At 47.3% G+C, this 19,060-nt stretch overlaps 1 protein-coding gene across 1 annotated transcript in view; it reads right to left on the bottom strand.

The window, feature by feature from the left end:
• Positions 1 to 17,084, bottom strand: part of LOC117671219 (T-lymphocyte surface antigen Ly-9-like) — a 37,284-nt gene extending 20,200 nt beyond the window's left edge. The window contains exons 1-3 of the mRNA XM_087881186.1: positions 17,063 to 17,084; positions 4,012 to 4,326; positions 3,113 to 3,421 (exon numbers count right to left, since the gene is read on the bottom strand). Of these exons, the coding sequence (XP_087737312.1) occupies positions 3,113 to 3,421; positions 4,012 to 4,326; positions 17,063 to 17,084 (646 nt within the window). The remainder of the gene's footprint in view (positions 1 to 3,112; positions 3,422 to 4,011; positions 4,327 to 17,062) is intronic.
• Between the last annotated feature and the right edge of the window lie 1,976 nt (positions 17,085 to 19,060).

The raw sequence follows: 19,060 nt of genomic DNA, 5'->3' as shown, positions 1-19,060 counted from the left end.
GGGAGCTTCATCCCTGGAAGCTTTCAAGGGGAGACTGGACTGCCACCTGTCAGAAATGGTGTAGGGTTTCCTGCTTGGGTGTGGGGTTGGACTAGATAGCCTATAAGGTCCCTTCCAACTTTTTTAATCTGTTAAAATCATAATGGATGTGTGGAGTCCACACCTCCACCTGACCCAAGGACACCTAGAGCAGAGAGGAGTCAGGCAGGATGCTGGTCAACTAGATCACTCATGAGGAGGCAACCTCATATCTCATAAAAGGCTGTGCCAGGATTGCCTACTTAACCTCGCCCTGAGGGCCTGATGTTGCTGGAGCAAATACCCAGTTCTGGCCTTGTGTGCTGATGCCTTATATCCTGGCCTGTCTGACTCCTAGACTGCTTCCCTGGATTTTGTGTGTGCCCATTGGACTCGGTTACGCAGTGACTCTCGCTGCACTGAGCTTGGAATATGGACCTGTGCAACAGGGGTGCTTTCCAAGGACCTGTTTGGGGGGGGTTGAATAAACACCTGTAGAAATCTTGCCATATATGTATGTGTGTGTGTGTGTGTGGGGGGTTAGAGTGGGGAAGCACAGGCAGGCTGGTGGCAATGGTTTTTTCTCCAGTTCTAAATATCCTTTGAGGTCGGTGTCTGTCTTGTGTGGTTACAGTGCCAAACCAGACAGTTATTGTGGTACAAATAACTCTGTAAAACGGTATCAGCAGATCTCTGGGCAGTCTGAGCTTTCTGAATCAACGCAGGAAGAACGTTCTTTGTTGTGCCTTTTTAATGATGGCTCTAATGTTTTAACCCTAACTCCCGAATATTAAATAGCGAAGCAAATGTGGGGGTGGGGTACTTTGGGGCCAGGCAAGGCAGAAGTGAACGCAGTTACAGAGAAGCAACATGGACCAGAGACCGTCCCATTAGCTAAATTGGTAATCAACTTCATTGGGTGCCCACGGAGGCACCCTTGTCCCAAAGAAACTTCTTAAAAGCCACCAAGGAAGGCTATAGTCATCTGGAAGTGATGGGCCAGAGGAAGACTAATTTCAGGCATCCGTCAGTGAGGTCTAATGTGGTCTTCAGATGGTTGCCTCCTCCAGGAGGCAGTCAGGAATCGGGCCAGAGCATTTTCTCCTCCACCTGCAGGGAATAAATCAACTGAGCTTTAGGAGACAGAAGGTGCCAGAAGGCAGAGGTCCAGGGGGGCAAGCTGGGGTGGGGGCAAAAAGAGAAGCCTGTGGTACTGCATTCTAACCACGATCTCCTGCAGGGCAGGAGAAGCAAGAAAAGAGAAGGGAAGGGTTGGTTTCCTCAGAGATCATCCATACCTCTTCTCAGTTTTATCATGAGAATGAACCCTGCAGAGCCAGGAAGGAGAAGACTTCCCATTATGCTAAGGAACACCTTGGCCCAGTGAGGCAGCTCAGAGAGGTCATCGGTTTCTCCTGAAAAAAGAGCAGCGGCCCTTGTTAATCCTTTCAGGAGGCCCCAGGGAATATGTAGCAATAGCTCTTAGACTTATATACCACTTTACGTTTTACAGCCCTCTCTAAGTGGTTGACAGAGTCAGCCTCTTGCCCCCAACAATCTGGATCCTCATTTTGCCGACCTCGGAAGGATGGAAGGCTGAGTCAACCTTGAACCTGGTGAGATTCGAACTGCCAAATTGCAGGCAGCTGGCAGAAGTAGCCTGCAGTACTGCATTCTAACCACTGTGCCAGTGTGCCTGGCCCCATCGCTGCAGCAGAGCCACCAGCCCCAGGCAGAGGACAGAACCTGGAAACCAACCCAGAGTCTATCCAGCAACCAAAGCAGGTGTCAGCAGGTGTCACCAGGGTGAACCAAGCTGTGCTCACAAGTGAAGGGCCCTCATTGCTCTCTGAGCTTGGTGGTTTTCTTGAGACATTTCATTACCAAACTAAGTAACGAAATCAGTGCACCAGTGATGTTACCTAGTTTGGGTAATGAGATGTTTACAAGAAAACCACCAAGCTCAGAGAGCAACGAGGGCCCATCATCCAGCCCTGAGCTATAAATATTCTCCTTTATTAGCGTGACCCAATTGTTTCTGCTGACGCTCAGTGGACCAGCTGAAGCTCCAGAGGCTGGTCCCAACATAAGGCGGTTCAGCATGTGTGACTGTGGTAGGGAAGAGTCTGATTGTCACACAAGGTGGATGTGGATGTGGAGCTTCTTCTGTCACTGACACAAGATGTGCCATGAGTGCTGAGTTGGTTTCGGATTCAGCCACTTCCTAACCATTCATGCTGGACGTGAACCCCCTGCTGTGGGAATCCAGAGATCAACATGAGATTCTATTTTTTTTTTTTTACAACATGAGACTAAGTAGACTCTAAGAATATTGTCAGTAATTCTGGATAGTAGAGCTTAATGTCCCTAATTCATATCTTTTCTGCCAGTTGTGTTCCTGTGCCTCTCCCTGACTGTGTGTGGATCCCACTAATCTGCTTGGAGCCCTGTCAATTTGGGAATGTGATCCGGTGGGACCAGGAGGTGAAACAGATCCGTTGGGTCCTTGGGAACATCATTGCCACAGACCGGTGCTCGGTTGTGTCCTGGGAACACAAGATGGTTGTTTTACCATTCTTGTTTTACTTTAACTACTGATTGTGTTTTGTTTTGTGCTGTTTTTGTTTTTATTGCTGTTAGCCAACCATCACAATATGATGTAACTATAACTTGAATTAAATAAATGAAGAAATTGTATTCTTCCGTATTTTGCTTGCAGCCCAGATTCTTTAGAACTCCCATGATCCTTCTGCACAAATAGCCACAGGAAGCGCCACCTTCCCTAGGACCTTTATTTTCCCAACAAAATGTCAGCTTCATGCAGAACAAAATGGAAGGTCTTCTAGTCCAACTCCCTGCCCAAGCAGGAGGTTCCAGACCATTCTGGACAAACGACTGTCCAAACTCTTTTTAAAAACCTCCGAATATTGAAGCACCCACAGCTTCTCTAGGGAAGCCATTCCACTGATCAATTATTCTCACTGTCACAAAATTTTCCTTAGTTCTAGATTGGAACTCAACTCTCCTTGCTAAATTTCCATCTGTAAGTAATAACTTTGGTTCCATTGTCTCTTTCAAGGAAAAAAAAACTTACCAGCACAAACTTGCTTTAAGGAGACTGTCTTGGATGCCCAGCTAACCCGGTTTCTTGCTGTGCAGGTGACATTGAGATCACCATCTCGGTAGATGAGCTTGGTCACAGAATTCCCGAGGGTGGGATCCATGTTCTGGGTGGCTGAGGTCCAGCTCAATTCAGTCCCCTCTTCCCAGGTCTCCGTAGAGCAATGCAGCTGCCAAGTTTCACTTCCAGCCCCATCAGGCACGCAGGTCACTCTCAGCTGAGAGCCCAGCAAACGTCCTGAGGAGGAGATGCAGAGGCGCCATTTGTGAAAGACCAGAAAATCTCAGGGTGGCCAAAGAGGAAGGACAAGCAGCTGAGGCTGAATGAATGGCTTTGCTTAGATGACAGCAGAGAAAATAGGGGTCATCCATTTCTGTCCCAACAATTCTACAACTATCCCCTCTCTCAAGTATGACACTCATTGTGAAGGGAGAGGCCCACCGTGGTAGAAGACAGCAGGCATTCCTCATCCTTTGCCTTCCACTAAGACCTTCTAACTCATTGTAGAAAGACAAGTCCTGAGCTGTGCCAAAACATCTGGTGTGGAAAATGGTGGTTGGGCTTGAACAGGGAGAGAAATGGTGGCATTTGGTGGTATTTGGTGTCTGTGTGCGTGTGTGAGTGCATGCATGCATATGATCAGAACATCTTGAACCAATTTGCATTGCTAACATGGACAAAACTCTGCACAAACATCTAATGGGCAGAGCACGCTGGGACCGAAGTCCAAGCTGTGGGCTCCATCCAGAAGCTGAGTCGCTTCAGAAAATGTACATTCAGAAGAGCCCCCTCCCCCAAAGAGCCCCCCCCTCCACATCATTTTGGGCAAAGGAGGCGGGCCAGGAATTTCCTGACATGGCTGGGATACTTACTGTAAACATGGAGTTCAAAGGACACATCCTCCACCTTATTGTTTTGTGAAATTATTTTTGCACTGTACCGACCAGCGTCATCTTTCTTTAGATGCCTGAGAAGTAATTTGCTGCAGTCCTTGGAGATGTTCACTCGTTTCTGAAAGTCTTGGAGGGGAACCAGGAGGCCACATGGCTTCCCAAAGGTCACCACAGAAATATTTCTAGACTCTCCGCCAACAATTTTAGTCCAGAAAATAATTTCAAATGGTGTGGAGATCTTCACTTGGAATGTGACAGACTCCCCCAGAACACCATTTTCTGCTCCAGAAGCTCCTGTAAGGCCAGAGAAAGGAGCCTTTCAAAATTGGGTTACAAGAGACCCTCCCAAACATCCCATTTTTGCACCTCAGATTCCCAGAAAACTTTTTATGAAGAAAGACTAAATTGCTCCGAGGTAAGTACTTTCTGGTCTTTCCTTCTTAGGGAAGCATCAGGGGTTCAAATGTCCTACGTGGGAGCTAAGACCTTCCCTTGTAGTTTGAAAAGAGGATCTGCCCCACCAGGGAGACCACCAAGCCTCAGCTCACCTGAAGGACTCACCTGGAGGACACTCATTTGATGTACTGGTATTTCTGGTGTTCTGCCACCAGGCTGGTCTCCTTCAACTGGGAACCCTCTGTGATGCCCCTGTTATTTTTGCTGCTTTTAATCTATTTTTTCCCCCTCAACCAGGATGATAGGAACAAGGCCAATGGGGAAAGATGGGGATACTTGAATGGTTTAACTGATTTTCCTGCACAATGCAGAAGGTTGGACTAGACAATCTTGTAGTCCTTTCCCGCTCTACAATTGTATGCTCCTAGATGCTGGACTCAGATGCTCCTAGATGCTGGACTCAGATGCTGGACTCAGCACCTGGAGAAATCTAACACTTGTCCCTGGATTCCAGTTCCAAAGACACAAATATGCACCAAAGTGGTTTTTATGAAGCACTCAAGAAGAATTGGAAACCACAATCGGAGTAGGCGGTTGTGTGACATGTCAGCGACTGGCATTTCAACAAGATATAAAGTGAAGCAAAGTCTGATTTCTGCAAAATATAGTCAGGCTAATTTGCATAATATTCTAATGAGGATTTTTATTGTGCTCCAAGAACTACAGGCTCTCTTTCTTCAATACTTTTCGTGTGGTGAAATCCAGGACTGCCTCTTCAGTGGAAGAGAGATTGCAACTGCACAATTGCAGGAAAAAAGCTCTTGTAACATTGATTGATGACTGACTGACTGACTGACTGACTGATTGCAAAATTGATTTGCTTGATTGGGTAGCTTCCATAAATAATACCAAAAGAAAGAACAAAATTTAAAATAACCACACAAGCATGAAACAACACTTAAACAACACTGATCTTGGTAGAGGGGATTTAGACATTAAACCCTTGTCATGGACAGATCATTCTCTTCTTCGCTTGGACTTTCCTGCCGTTTCCCCCCGCCGCAGGGAGACGGAACCAATTAAATGGTTCCGTCCCAGGCGCCTGATGGATCCCGAAAGGTTCCTGATGGAGCTTGGGCCATTTCCTGAGACCCTGGCACATGGCTTGAATGAAGACCTGGTGGCCGCCTGGGAGAGGGTGACCGCTGGGGCTTTGGACCACATTGTGCCTTTGCGGCCTCTGACCCGATGCCGATCTCAATTGGCTCCTTGGTTTTCTGAGGAGCTGAGAGAGAGATGAAGCGTCGGAAAAGACGCCTAGAGAGCATTTGGAGGACTAGTCAATCCAATTCCGACCGAACACTGGTGAGGTCTTATATCAAGTCCTACCTAGTGGCAATAAAAGCAGCAAAATCTAACCATTTTTCCGCTCTTATCGCATCTGCAGAGAACCGCCCAGCCGCCCTGTTTAGGGTGACCCACTCCCTTCTTCGGGGGAGAGTGCGGGAAGATCCCTTGCAGGGTCGAGCTGAGGATTTTGTGCAATTTCTGCACGATAAAGTTGCTCGGATTTGGGAAGGCTTGGACTCCGACTGGATGAGTCCAGGGGAGGAGACAAGGGCAGGTCTTGAGAATATTATCTGGGAGGAGTTTGATCCTGTGGCTCCCGAGGATGTGGACAGGGTTCTGGGTAGGATTAGTGCCGCCACATTTTTATTGGACCCGTGTCCCTCCTGGTTGGTACCGGCCTCCCGGGAGGTTACACGAGGCTGGCTCCAGGGAATTATAAGTGCTTCTATGAGTGAGGGTGCCTTTCCCGCTGCCTTGAAAGAGGCCCCTCCTCAAGAAGCCTTCCCTGGACCCGGCTGAATTAGCCAACTACTGTCCGGTCTCCAACCTTTGTTTTGTGGCGAAGGTTGTTGAGAGTGTGGTGGCACGACAACTGCCCAGGCACCTGGATGAAGCTATCTATCTGGACCCATACCAGTCGGGCTTCAGGCAGGGGCACAGCACAGAAACAGCATTGGTCGCATTGGTGGATGATCTCTGGAGGGCTCGGGACAGGGGTTGTTCCTCTGTCCTGGTCCTGTTAGATCTCTCAGCGGCTTTTGATACCATCGACCATGGTATCATGCTGCAGCGGTTGAGGGGGTTAGGAATAGGGGGCACCGTTCTGCATTGGTTCTCCTCCTTCCTCTCCGACCGCTCACAGTTCGTGTTGGCAGGGGGGCAGAGGTTGACTTCGAGGCGCCTCGCATGGGGAGTGCCGCAGGGGTTGGTCCTCTTGCCCCTTCTGTTCAACATTTATGTGAAGCCTCTGGGTAAGATCATCAGTGGTTTTGGGGTGAGAGTCCATCTGTACGCTGATGATATTCAGCTGTACATCTCCACCCCAGACCACCCCAACGATGCCCTTGATGTGATGTCTCGCTGCCTGGAGGCTGTGCGGGTCTGGATGGGGAGAAATAGGCTCAGACTCAACCCCTCCAAGACCGAGTGGCTGGGGTTTCCGGCACCGTGATATAGTCAGCTGGTGCCATTGCTGACTATTGGGGGTGAGTCTTTACCCCCGACAGAGAGGGCCCGCAATCTGGGCGTTCTCCTGGACGCATGGCTGTCTTTAGAAGAACATATGTCGGCCCTGGCCAGGGGGGCTTTTTATCAGGTTCGCCTGATCCATCAGTTGCGGCCCTTTCTGGACCGCGACGCCTTGCGCACAGTCACTCACACCCTTGTCACCTCTCGACTGGACTATTGTAATGCTCTCTACATGGGGCTCCCCTTGAAAAGCACCCGGAGGCTCCAACTGGTCCAGAATGCGGCCGCGCGGGTGGTTATGGGCGCAACTCGTTGTGCCCACTCGTTGTACCCCTCCTCCGTGAGCTGCACTGGCTCCCAGTGGTCTTCTGGGTGCGATTCAAGGTGTTGGTTACCACCTTTAAAGCGCTCTATGGCATTGGACCTGGGTACCTTCAAGACCGTCTTCTGCCACCAGTAGCCTCCCACTGGCCAGTTCGCTCCCACAGAGAGGGTCTCCTCAGGGTGCCATCAGCCAAATTATGTCAGCTGGTGACACCCAGGGGGACGGCCTTCTCTGTGGGAACCCCTGCCCTTTGGAATGAACTCCCCCCAGAAATTCGTAAAATCTCTGATCTCCGTGTATTTCGCTGTGCCCTCAAAACCATGTTGTTCTGCCAGGCTGGGCTATCAATATAAAGATTTTAATTTGGTTTTAAATGGGATTTTAAATTTGGGGTTTTATAAATTGGGCCTATTATTTAATAATTTTAATTATTTTTAAATATTGTCTGTCTTTGTGTTTTTAATTAGGCTGTACACCGCCCTGAGTCCTTCGGGAGAAGGGCGGTATAGAAATAAAATAAATAAATAAATAAATAAATAATAATAATAAATAAACAAACATTTTTTTAAAAAAAACATAGAATAGAAAAATCTAAAAAAGAAGATAGCAAAATGCAGTGTGGGGCATGTTCCTCTCAGAGAGAAGTGGCTGCACCTGCAGGAGAATTTTCCCAGGTGACTTTTGAACCAGAGACCAGGAGACAGATAGAGGGAAGCATATATTGGTTTATTGACAACATTAGATGCAAAGTTGGACCTCAAGAATCTAAAAAATCAACAGTTACCTCTCTGTTGGCCCAGCCCATCCTTCAGAATGATCCAGGCAAGGTTGTCCTTGTCAATCACATCATTAATGAACCAACTGTGAGTTGCAGCTGTCCCAAGGCCAAAATTACCTTCCTGTGTATTAACTGAGCTCTAGAAGGTCATTGTTCCTTTCTTCTCACCTCTGCTCTGGTCAGACCCTGTTTGGGGTCCAGTTCTGGGCACAGCAGTTCCAAAAGGAAAACAACCAATTGGAGCAGGTTGTGAGGAAGCCAAGATGGTGAAGGCTCAAGAAATAAAGCTCTGAAGGACCTGAGTATTTACGGAAAAGATGACCAAGAGGAGATAATGAGAGCAACCTTCCAATAAGGAGCCTGAGTGGCGCAGCAGACTAATGCTACTGTTAAAGGTAGTATTTAGCTTCCAGCTGCCTGCAATTACTGCAAGTTCAATTCTCACCAGGCTCAAGGTTGACTCAGCCTTCCATCCTTTCTAAGGTAGGTGAAATGAGGACCCAGTTTGTGGGGGCAATAAGCTGACTTTGTATAAAAATATACAAAAGTATGAAGGCTATTGCTTAACGCCTTGTAAGCCGCCCTGAGTCCCTGGCGAAGGGCGGCATATAAATCAAAATAATATATCTATATCTATATCTATATCTATATCTATATCTATATCTATATCTATATCTATATCTATCTGAAGAGCTGAAGAAAAACTGTGGACTTATTCTTTGTTGCCCAGGATTAGGAAGAGATGGGCCAGACCTACAAGAAAGAAGATTAAAGATGGACCTTAGAAGAAATTGACTGACCAGACAAATTGTGTGTCAGTGGAACAGACTGTCAAGGAAGCCCTGAGTTCTCCTTCATTGAAGATCTTCACACAGAGCATGGACCTCTGTTGGGAATAGTTGAAACAGCTCCTACGTGGATCAGGCGGCTAGACTAGGTCAGTAGTTTATTTATTTAATTTATTTATTAGTCACATTTCTATGCTGCCCAACTCCCTAGGGACTCTGGGTGGTTTACAGCAGAAAAAACAATGTGAACAATAGCCCGTAAAATTTTTTTAAAAGAAAACATTAAAAACCCATACACTCCATTTCATGGCCGGGTCTCGCAAGATTGCCGTAGCAAAATCAATGGCCCCAGGCCTGCCGGAAAAGCCAGGTCTTCACCGCTTTCCGGAAGGCCAATAGGGTGGGTGCGGTCTGGACCTCAGGAAGTAATTGGCTCCAGAGAGCCGGGGCAGCCACAGAGAAGGCCCTCCCCTGCGGGCCCACCAACTGACATTGTTTAGCTGACAGGACCCGGAGGAGACCAACTCTGTGGGATCTTATCGGTCGCTGGGAGCTATACGGTAGAAGGCGGTCTCGGAGGTTGCCTGGCCCTGAGCCATGTAGGGCTTTAAAGGTAATAACCAACACCTTGAATTGCATCCGGAGACCAAAAGGGAGCCAGTGTAGCTCAGGGAGAATTGGTGTAATGTGGGTGTATCTAGATGCACCCACAATAGCTTGTGCGGCTACATTCTGGACCAACTGAAGTCTCCGAACACTTTTCAAGAGTAGCCCCATGTAGAGCGTGTTACAATAATCCAACCATGAGGTGATAAGGGCATGAGTGACTGTGAGGAGAGGCTCCTGATCCAAGTAGGGTTGCAATTGGTGCACTAGGTGAACCTGTGCAAAGGTCCCCCTAGCCACAGCTGTCAGATGTTGTTCCAATCTTATCTGTGAGTCTAGGAGGACACCCAAATTGCGAGCCCATTCTGAGGGGGACAGTTTCTCCCCCCCCCAGGACCAAGGATGGACAATCGACATAGTCTTTAGGAGGCAATACCCACAGCCATTCAGTCTTGTCTGGGTTAAGTCTGAGCCTGTTGACTCCCATCCAGGCCCTCACAGCCTCCAGGCACCGGCCCATCACATCCACCGCATCACTGAACTGACGCAGGGTGGAGATATACAGCTGGGTATCATCAGCATATTGCTGATATCCCACCCCATGTCGTTGGATGATTGCACCCAGCGGTTTCATGTAGATGTTAAATAGAAGGGGAGAGAGGACCGAGCCCTGAGGCACCCCGCAAATGAGGGGCCTAGGGGTCGACCTCTGTCCTCCTACCAACACTGACTGTGACTGACCAGTGAGATAGGAGGAGAACCACCGTAATACGGTGCCACCCACTCCCAACTCCCTTAGTCGTCCCAGAAGGATACCATGGTCAATGGTATTGAAAGCTGCTGAGAGTTCAAGTAGCACCAAGATAGAGGAATGACCCCCATCTTGGGCTCACCAGAAATCATTCATCAGCATGACCAAGGCAGTTTCTGTGCTGTAGCCAGGCCTGAAGCCAGACTGAAAAGGGTCTAGATAATCTGTTTCATCCAATGACCACAGGAGCTGAAGTGCCACCACTTTCTCTACAACCTTTCCCACAAAGGGTAGGTTGGAGACTGGCCAAAAGTTCTTTAATTCTGCTGGGTCCAGGGAAGGCTTCTTGAGGAGGGGCCTTACAACTGCTTCCTTTAATTTCACCAAGCTGGGCTGGTGTAACCCCCCACCCCTTAGATATTTTAGTTGTAACGGATTTTAGTTGGGATGTTTTAAATCTGGCCCAAAATTTCTTTAATTCTTTTAATAATTTTAAATTTTGTATTGGATGTTTTTTATTCTTGGCTGTTCACCGCCCTGAGTCCAGCAGAAGAAGGACGGTATAAAAATTTAATAAAATAAATAAATAAATAAATAATGGTTGCGGGAAGGACCCCTCCCTCAAAGATGCATTAACTAAAGCCTGGAGCCAGCCTCATGTCACCTCCCTGCTGGCTGAAACCAGCCAGGAGGGGCACGGGTCCAACAAACAAGTGGAGGAACTCATCGCACCTACAGCCTTGTCCACTTCCTCAGGAGTCACTGGCTCAAACTCCTCCCACACAATAGGACTAAGACCCGCCCCCGTCATCTTGGTTGGTATTGCCCAATCAGAGTCCAGGTCCATCCGAATCTGAGCGACTTTATCCGACAGAAACTGCACAAACTCCTCAGCTCTACCCTGCAAGGGCTCCTCCGCTCCCCCTGTATTAAGGAGGGAGCGAGTCACCTTAAATAGGGCGGCTGGGAGAGAATCAGCAGATGCAATAAGTGCGGAAAAATGTGAGCACTTTGCTGCCCGTATCACCACTAAATAAGTCCTAATAAAGGCTCTCAAGAGTGTTTGGATTTACTGGTCCTCCAGCGTCGCTCTAGACGTCTCTTCTGGCGCTTCATCTCCCGGAGCTCCTCAGTAAACCAGGGAGCTTTCCTGGATCCACTGCCATTGAGAGGCCCCAAAGGCGCAATCCGGTCCAATGCCCCAGATGCCGTCCTATTCCAGGCAGCCACTAGGGTCTCGGCCGGACTATGGACAAGGGAGTCGGGTATCTCCCCAAGCTCCTTCTGAAACCCTTCCGGGTCCATTAGGCGTCTGGGGTGGAACCACTTAATCGGCTCCGCCTCCCTGCGATGGAGAAGTGGCGTCTTAAAGTCCAACCTCAACAGGAAATGATCTGACCACGACAAGGGAAAACCCTCTATACCCCTTAATTCCAGATCCTGTCTCCACTGCCCAGAGAGGAACACCAGGTCGAGCGTGTATCCCCCCTCATGGGTCGGACCCTGAACTACTTGGGTCAGGTCCATGGTTGTCATGGAAGCCATGAACTCCTGAGCCACATCTGAGGATTTGCCAAGTGACGGCAGGTTGAAGTCCCCCAGTACCATAAGCCTGGGGAACTCCACCGCCAACCCGGCTGTTGCCTCTAGCAGCACAGGCAGGGCTGTTGTCACGCAGCTGGGAGGCAGTACGTCAACAACAAGCCCAACTGAACCCTTGAGTCCATCCTCAAGAGGAGAGACTCACACCCAACAATCTCCGGGGCAGGGATCCTGCGAGGACAAAGACTCTTCCGGACAATAGCTGCCACTCCTCCACCCCTTCCCTGGAATCGTGGCTGATGCAATATCTGAAACCCATCTGGCAGGCAAGGCATCCCATTCATACCGAACCAGGGGTCATATCTAAGCCTCCATCTGCTTCTGCTTGCACACTCAGCAGAGGGGACTCCATTCCCTGCCCCTGGCTCCCTCATTCTCCCTAATTCCAGCCACTCCAAACCCACTCCTTCCATAATAATTTGAATTTCAATCTATCCCAAACCCACTCACACATACAGACACACGCACCCTCCTAAATTCTCCCAGGTTCTCAAACCTGGCAACTTTGAGATGTGAGGATACACACTGCTGGCTGGGGAATTCTGGGGGTTGAAGACTACAAGTTGCCAATGTTGAGAACTATTGATTAGATTCAAGCTCCCCAGATTCTATGAACAGCCTTCCTTACTCCGTTGCATAGTTAAAACAACTTCCTCACAAGCAAACTTCAATTGTTTTTGTCTGGTGAACTTAGTTCCTGGCATGTTGGCTCTCTATTTTGGCTGCTTTGTCCAGTCCTGCTAGACAGCTGCTGCCATGCCAGGGTAGCTTGTGGTTGAAGGCAGCATCAGATATGCTCCTCCCAACAGCAACGTGTTGTGTTACGTGTTTTCTGTGTGCCAGATGAGGAAGGATGATGGACTGACTCCCTTCTACGGAAAGGAAGTCGCCTCTTGGGAAAAAGTATTGTGGTTGTACAAGGGGGAAGACTCCTTGTTTTACTCCATGGGAAAGGCCCAGGATTGGGCCTGAGTGACCACTAGAGCACTAACTGGTAGAGCAACTCTGTGGTAATGCTCAGGATTTGAGAGCCAGGCCCGTCTCACCACAACTTCCACCTGTAAATTCAGGACTTGTATGGAAGGAGCCCTCCAAGGCTGTACACCTGTGTTTTGGGGTGCACAATTCTACTTCAAAACAGATGAATCTCAGTCCCTGAGTCCAGTTCCCTTCTGACCCACAGGAGCACACATTCATCTGATCTCTTGTAACCCTTCCTCTCCAATCTCTCCACTCTGCAGTGGGGAAGAGAAAAAAATGGGTCAGGCACAGGAGAGATTGACTAAAGAGATGACTCCCCCCCCCTTTTTTGCCTCTCCTTGCTTGTTTAAGCAATCTCTCCAGTCTTGGGTGGGGGGGACAGACAGATGATTTCTATAGGTAATCTCTCTGTGTATGAGCAAACAGAACAGCAACAAAACAGGGAACACACTGAGGCATTTCTGTAGTGTACTGGGGGATGCTGAAGCTACCACATGAATCTATTTATTTAGTATTTATTTATTTAGTATTTATTTATTTATGTATTTATTTATTTAAATTTACATGCTTTTGATGTGTATTTTGTGCCTGTTTATTCTCCTGTAATCCTCTCCTCTCCAATTTCTCTGCTGTGCAAGGGGGAGCAGGGAAAGGAAAATTCAGATCAGGCACAAGGCAGTGCATACTAAGTATAATGGCAATCATTCATGTAGGACACTGAGAAGTAATTGGTATTTTCTCTTTCATTGTGGATTGTATGGTTTTGTATTGCATGGCTTGCCTCTTCTGGATTTGGACAGCAGGACCGCCAAAGGTTGATTTTTCCTTTTCCTTTGTCTTTTGGGGCCTTGTGGCCAGAGGGTGCTTCCTACATGGAGCAGCAGGAGAGGGAAACTAGACAGAACTGGACTGAGCCCTCTTTCAAGGTGGATGGGGGGGAAGTTAACAAGACTTGAGATCTTTTTCTATCCCATCGTAGAAATGCAAATCCTCAGCTGTGCCAAAGCTCCTGGCATGGAAGATGGTGGGCAGGGTAGAAAAGGAGGAAAATTGTGATATTTTGTAGTGATCACACTCCATCTCTCTGGAGATCCAGCCTCAAAGCACACCTGCCTCTCTTTCCCTGCTGTTCCATCTGGGAACCCACTTGGTCCAGCGCAGCCTGTTTCCCATGAAAAGTGAAACCCGGAGAGAGCTGGGCTGGGCTGGGCCTCCATTATGTAGCATAATTCCTGGCATGGTAGTTCTCTGTTTTGGCTCCTTTGTCCAGTCCTGCTGTCCAGCTGCCATGCCAGGACAGCAGGAGCTTGAAGCAGTGGTGGGATTCAAGTAATTTAACAACCGGTTCTCTTCCCTAATGATTTCTCTCAACAACCACTTTGCCAAACTGCTCAGAATGTTAACAACCGGTTCTCCCGAAGTGGTGCGAACCGGCTGAATCCCACCACTGGCTTGAAGACAGCGTCAGATAGCTCCCCTCCCACAGTGGCTTGTGTGCACCAGATGAGGAAGTACAATGGATCCCCTTCTGCAGAAAGGAAGTTTCTGCTTGGCAAATGGTCTTGAGGTTGTATAAGGAGGAAGAGGTGAATCCCATGGAAATACCCACCAAGCACTCACAGCCAGAGCAAATCTGTGGCAATATCCTGGAGACAAAACACAAGACCTATCTGACTACAACTCCCACCTGCAAATTCAGGACTTCTAAGAAAGGAGCCCTCGATGGAAGCACACCAGAGGTGGGTTTTAGCAGGTTCTGACCAGTTCTGGAGAACCGGTAGTTGAAATTTTGAATAGTTCAGAGATCCGGTAGTAAAAATTCTGACTGGCCCTGCCTCCATCTATTCTCTGCCTCCCAAACCCCAGCTGATCGGGAGGAAATGGGGATTTTGCAGTAACTTTCCCCTGGATTGGGGTGGGAATGGAGATTTTACAGTATCCTTCCCCTGGGGTAGGGTGGGAATGGAGATTTTACAGTATCCTTCCCCTGCCATGCTCACCAAGCCACACCCACAGTGTCAACTTGCAAAGCTTTCAAGTTGCCATGAGCAGGAGGGAGGGAGAACTGAAGTGAATTCCATACATTTTTTCTGACTGCAATCAGAAGGAGGGTGTTAGGTTTCACAGCCAGCCAAAGTGGTTAATTGGAGAATGTGATTTATGACATGGCCAGAGAGGAGGGGAGAGACAGGGTCATAGGGGAATGTAAATCTACGTGGGATCAGTCCTAACTGCATCCGAGTATTGCCGGAATGTTGCTCCTAATAAATGACTATATTTCCTTTGAAGTTTGGATCAAGGCTCATGAATTAATTAGGGCCTCTTTTGGAAACTTGACACACAGAACCGGTAGTAAAAAATGTTGAAACCCACCACTGAGGCACCCCAGTGTTTTTGGGGTGCACAACTCCACTCCAAAACAGATGAATATCCAAGTTGAGTTTCCTTCTGACCACAGGAGTAGACATCGGACTGGCTTCAAACTTGATCCTCATCACACTTAATATTCAAGGCTTGTTTTAATTGTGTTTAATATAAAAAGAGGAAAAGAGAACAAAAGGCATTGAAACATCATGGAAAACAAACAAATGAAGTAAGAAATTAAGAAAAAGGGAGAAAAATACCTAGATAATATAAATATTCAAATTGTAAACATACAAACAGGGAAAAATCAGCATGTTAAACTTTGACTTTACTGAAAAATAATAGTTTATTAGTATTTTTTCTTCTGTCAAGCCCTCTGGCTACCTGCACACCTTTGGATAGTGGTAGCTTCAGAAGGTACGTGCCACTGTTGATCTTGCAGCTGGGATGGATGGCGCACAATAGAAGATAGAATTATAGAGTTGGAAGGGACCTAACCCTAACCCTAGACCATTTCAGACAGATGGTTGTCCAATCTCTTCTTAAAAGCCTCCAGTGATGGAGTACCCACAACTTCTGAAGGCAAGTCATTCCACTGATTCATTGTTCTAACTGCCAGAACATTTTTTCCATAGTACTTAATTGCTTCTCTCCATCCATTGTTTCTTGTCTTGCTTTCTGGTCCTTTGGTAAATAGGTTGGCCTCCTCTTCTTTATGGCAGCCCCTCAAATACTGGAACTCTGTTATCATGTCTTCCGTAGTCCTTCTTTTCACTAGATTAGACATTCTCAGTTCCTGTAATGGTTGGCTTTGCTGAATTCATCAGCTGCTGTTAGATTCCTGATGACTCTGTGGTGGTGGAGGAAGGAATGCAGTGGACAAAGACCATGCCTAGACTGTAGATCAGTGGTCCCCAACCTTTTTATCGCCGCGGACCAATCAGCCTTTGATAATTTTACCGTGGCCTGCTGAGCGCGCGCAGGGGTGGGAGGCGTTGTTCGCGACGATACATTGATTGTTTATATATCAGATTGTTTTGATTAAACAACTTTTATTTTATTGTATTTAAACATCCATATTTCAAGTAGGACTCATTGTATTGTCTGTTAAAAGTTTTATGTTTCTTTGATGCTGAAGGCTCTTCTTCTGTCTCTTCACTGGGCCTTTTCTTTTTCCCAAGGAAACTTTCTGACGATATCTGTTTCGTACTCATCTTTGCTAATTTGTGGGTTAAATTTGAGCGAGGCGTTTTCTGTAGAGCCGCAGGGAGACTGGGGAGACGTCTGCAGGGTCGCAGGTACACGTCAGCTTTGGGCCACACGTGCGTACCTGCGCGGGGCTCTCTTCCCTGGAGCCTTTGCGCACGGCCCAGGAGCCTTTGCGCTGCAGCGTTCATGTCCCCCGGCCGCTGCAGCGATCATGTCCCCCGGCCGCTGCAGCGATCATGTCCCCCGGCCGCTGCAGCGATCATGTCCCCCGGCCGCTGCAGCGATCATGGCCCCCGGCCGCTGCGCGGCCCGGTGCCAGGTACTCCACGGCCCGGCACCGGTCCGCGGACCGGGGGTTGGGGACCACTGCTGTAGATAGTCCCCATTGCTACTGGGATTGATAGCTGGGATCAGCCGGCATCTTCGTGGTTTGGTGGGGAGGAAGCACAGGGTATCTTGGAAGGGAAGCATGAAGGAGGTGAAGAGGCCTGGCCTCAGGGAGGCCAGCTTGGGTTATTTGACATTTTCAAGGGCACCTGTCCAGGAATTGGAATGTGGGAAGGAGGACTGGTGCACCTGAACCAGAGGCTTTCCTAAAACATCTCTCTGGCCAATAATTGAACTCTGGTTGCCTAGCTACTGAGGGGTTTGCTTCACTTTGTTACTTCGCTCAAAATTTCTTCAGATCTTACCTGACCTTGCTATATTCAACATGTTCGTAGTAAAAGTACCTTTTCTCTGATTTGTGGAGTCAAGGGTTTTTCTTTCCTAGGGATTGAGTGGAGATAGCCCTGACAGTAGCTCTGTCATTAAGCTGGTCACTAAATGGGAAATCACATGATTGCAAGTAAAGTCTACTGTTGCCCTTTGAATGCTTATCTGAAGGCTGGTGTAATTGTCAAAAAGAAAATGAATTGTGTCCACATTCATTGGAGAGAAAGGGATTAAAAGGAATATAGGGAATACTCATTGAAAGAAATGCAATAAAGCCAGTTGTACAGCCTGTACAGTATTCCCCATTGTGTGCCTGCTTACTCTCTTGTAATCCCTTCCTCTGCTTATTGTATGTATGTAATCCCTCCCCATACATCCCAGCCCATTAGACATTGGGTGATACCTTTATAGAAAAGAGTCACCCAGATTTGAAAACTCTGGAAAACAATAAAACAACTTTCCATTTGATTTCTTCCAAACTTCCCACCCTATCCTACTTGTGCAATTCTCAAGTAGGACAGTCACAATCACACCTCTCCTCTTTTGTGATCAAAACTTCTCCATTTTTCAAGCTCGTCATCTCAATCGTCCTTGTTAGCCCTGCAAGGTAGTCCAGACAAGAGGCTCAACCAGGAGTACAAGATCTGTTTTTATTGCAATTAAGAAATCTTGCAAGTCCCAAAGTACATTTTTCTCCTCCTGTCTCTCCCAAGGCCCTCCACACCACCTTTGGTTAATCTTCTCAAGATGAATTGGGAGGAAGTGGGGACCTTGGGAGGGCTCAGCTACACCATAATATTCTTATAATGACTTGGATAGAAAGGTAGGGTCTGATTCATATCATATTATATCATAGATCATAGATTATAGATCATATCGTATCAATCACAAAGATGATTAGAGTAGGGACTAGAAGCTAAAACATATGATATATGGTTGCAGGAACTGGGCATGGCTGGTCTTCCCAAACCGCATAAAATTCCGAATCATCTTTTTCTTTTAGTTCTAGGGTAAGTTTATCCATTTCGGCACATTCATGAATGTTTTGTAGACTTTCAAGTTGTTTGACAAAATTTGACAAAAAATTGTCATCTTCTGAGTCTTCCGGTTTGCTGCTTGTCGCCGCCAGACGATCTCTCGGGATCGCCAGCCCCATTGCCTGTAAAGAGCTGCCTTCACAACGGAATGGCGGCTCGAAAAAACTCCGTTTCCATGAGGAAATGGAGATAGAGCCGGCTAGGGTGGGTAGAGCTCTCTGCGTAGCCCCAAAAGTTTTTTTTTTACTTTTGGGGACGGAGCAGATGAGACTCCCCATTTCCCTAGCCGCTGCTCTGGGCTTTGGGAGACCTCTGCTTATGCAGAGCTAGGCGACAAGATCAAGCCTACAAATTTAACAGATTAATTAAAGAGGACGTGAGTTGGACCTGTGATCCTGAATTGCAAGTATTTCATTTACTTTATAAAAGTTATTCAAGAAGGGAAGAAGGAAAAAAGAATTTTTAAAAATGGCGACTGCCGAGGCTTGAGAAGGGGCTGAAAGGGAAAATCCTTCCGTTTTCTATTACTACAAAGTAGCGGAATAAATACTCTTGGCTACAATTGAAGGTAAAACTTCACTTTTGTGTTTTTTTTTTTCTCCTGGAGATTTGATATTGATCTTGGTTGGAAAGAAGCTTTTTTCTCTCTGCTTTTCTTTTCTTTTCTAAAAAAAAAGTTTGTCTGGGCGGAAACATGGCATTGAGACTTATAAAGCCGGACAAACAAGCAGTGGAGGGGGGGGGATTCCCCCATTAACAAACTACATGAACAAGTTCTAAATCTCCAGTCTGATTTTAACATAATAGAATTTCTCTTGGAGGAGATTGAGATTGTGAGAAGGGATGAGATTGTGAATCAGAACTTTGAAAAATTTAAGCAGGAAATAAAAGAATTGGTGCAATCAAAGTTTGATATTTTGGAACGAAAGATTATAAAAA

The sequence above is a fragment of the Pantherophis guttatus genome, chromosome 18 (assembly GCF_059756535.1).
Source record: "Pantherophis guttatus breed Tessera chromosome 18, ASM5975653v1, whole genome shotgun sequence".
Classification (NCBI taxonomy): Eukaryota; Metazoa; Chordata; class Lepidosauria; order Squamata; family Colubridae; genus Pantherophis; species Pantherophis guttatus.
Note: the sequence above shows the minus strand (reverse complement) of the source record. Positions and strands in the feature narration are given on the sequence as shown.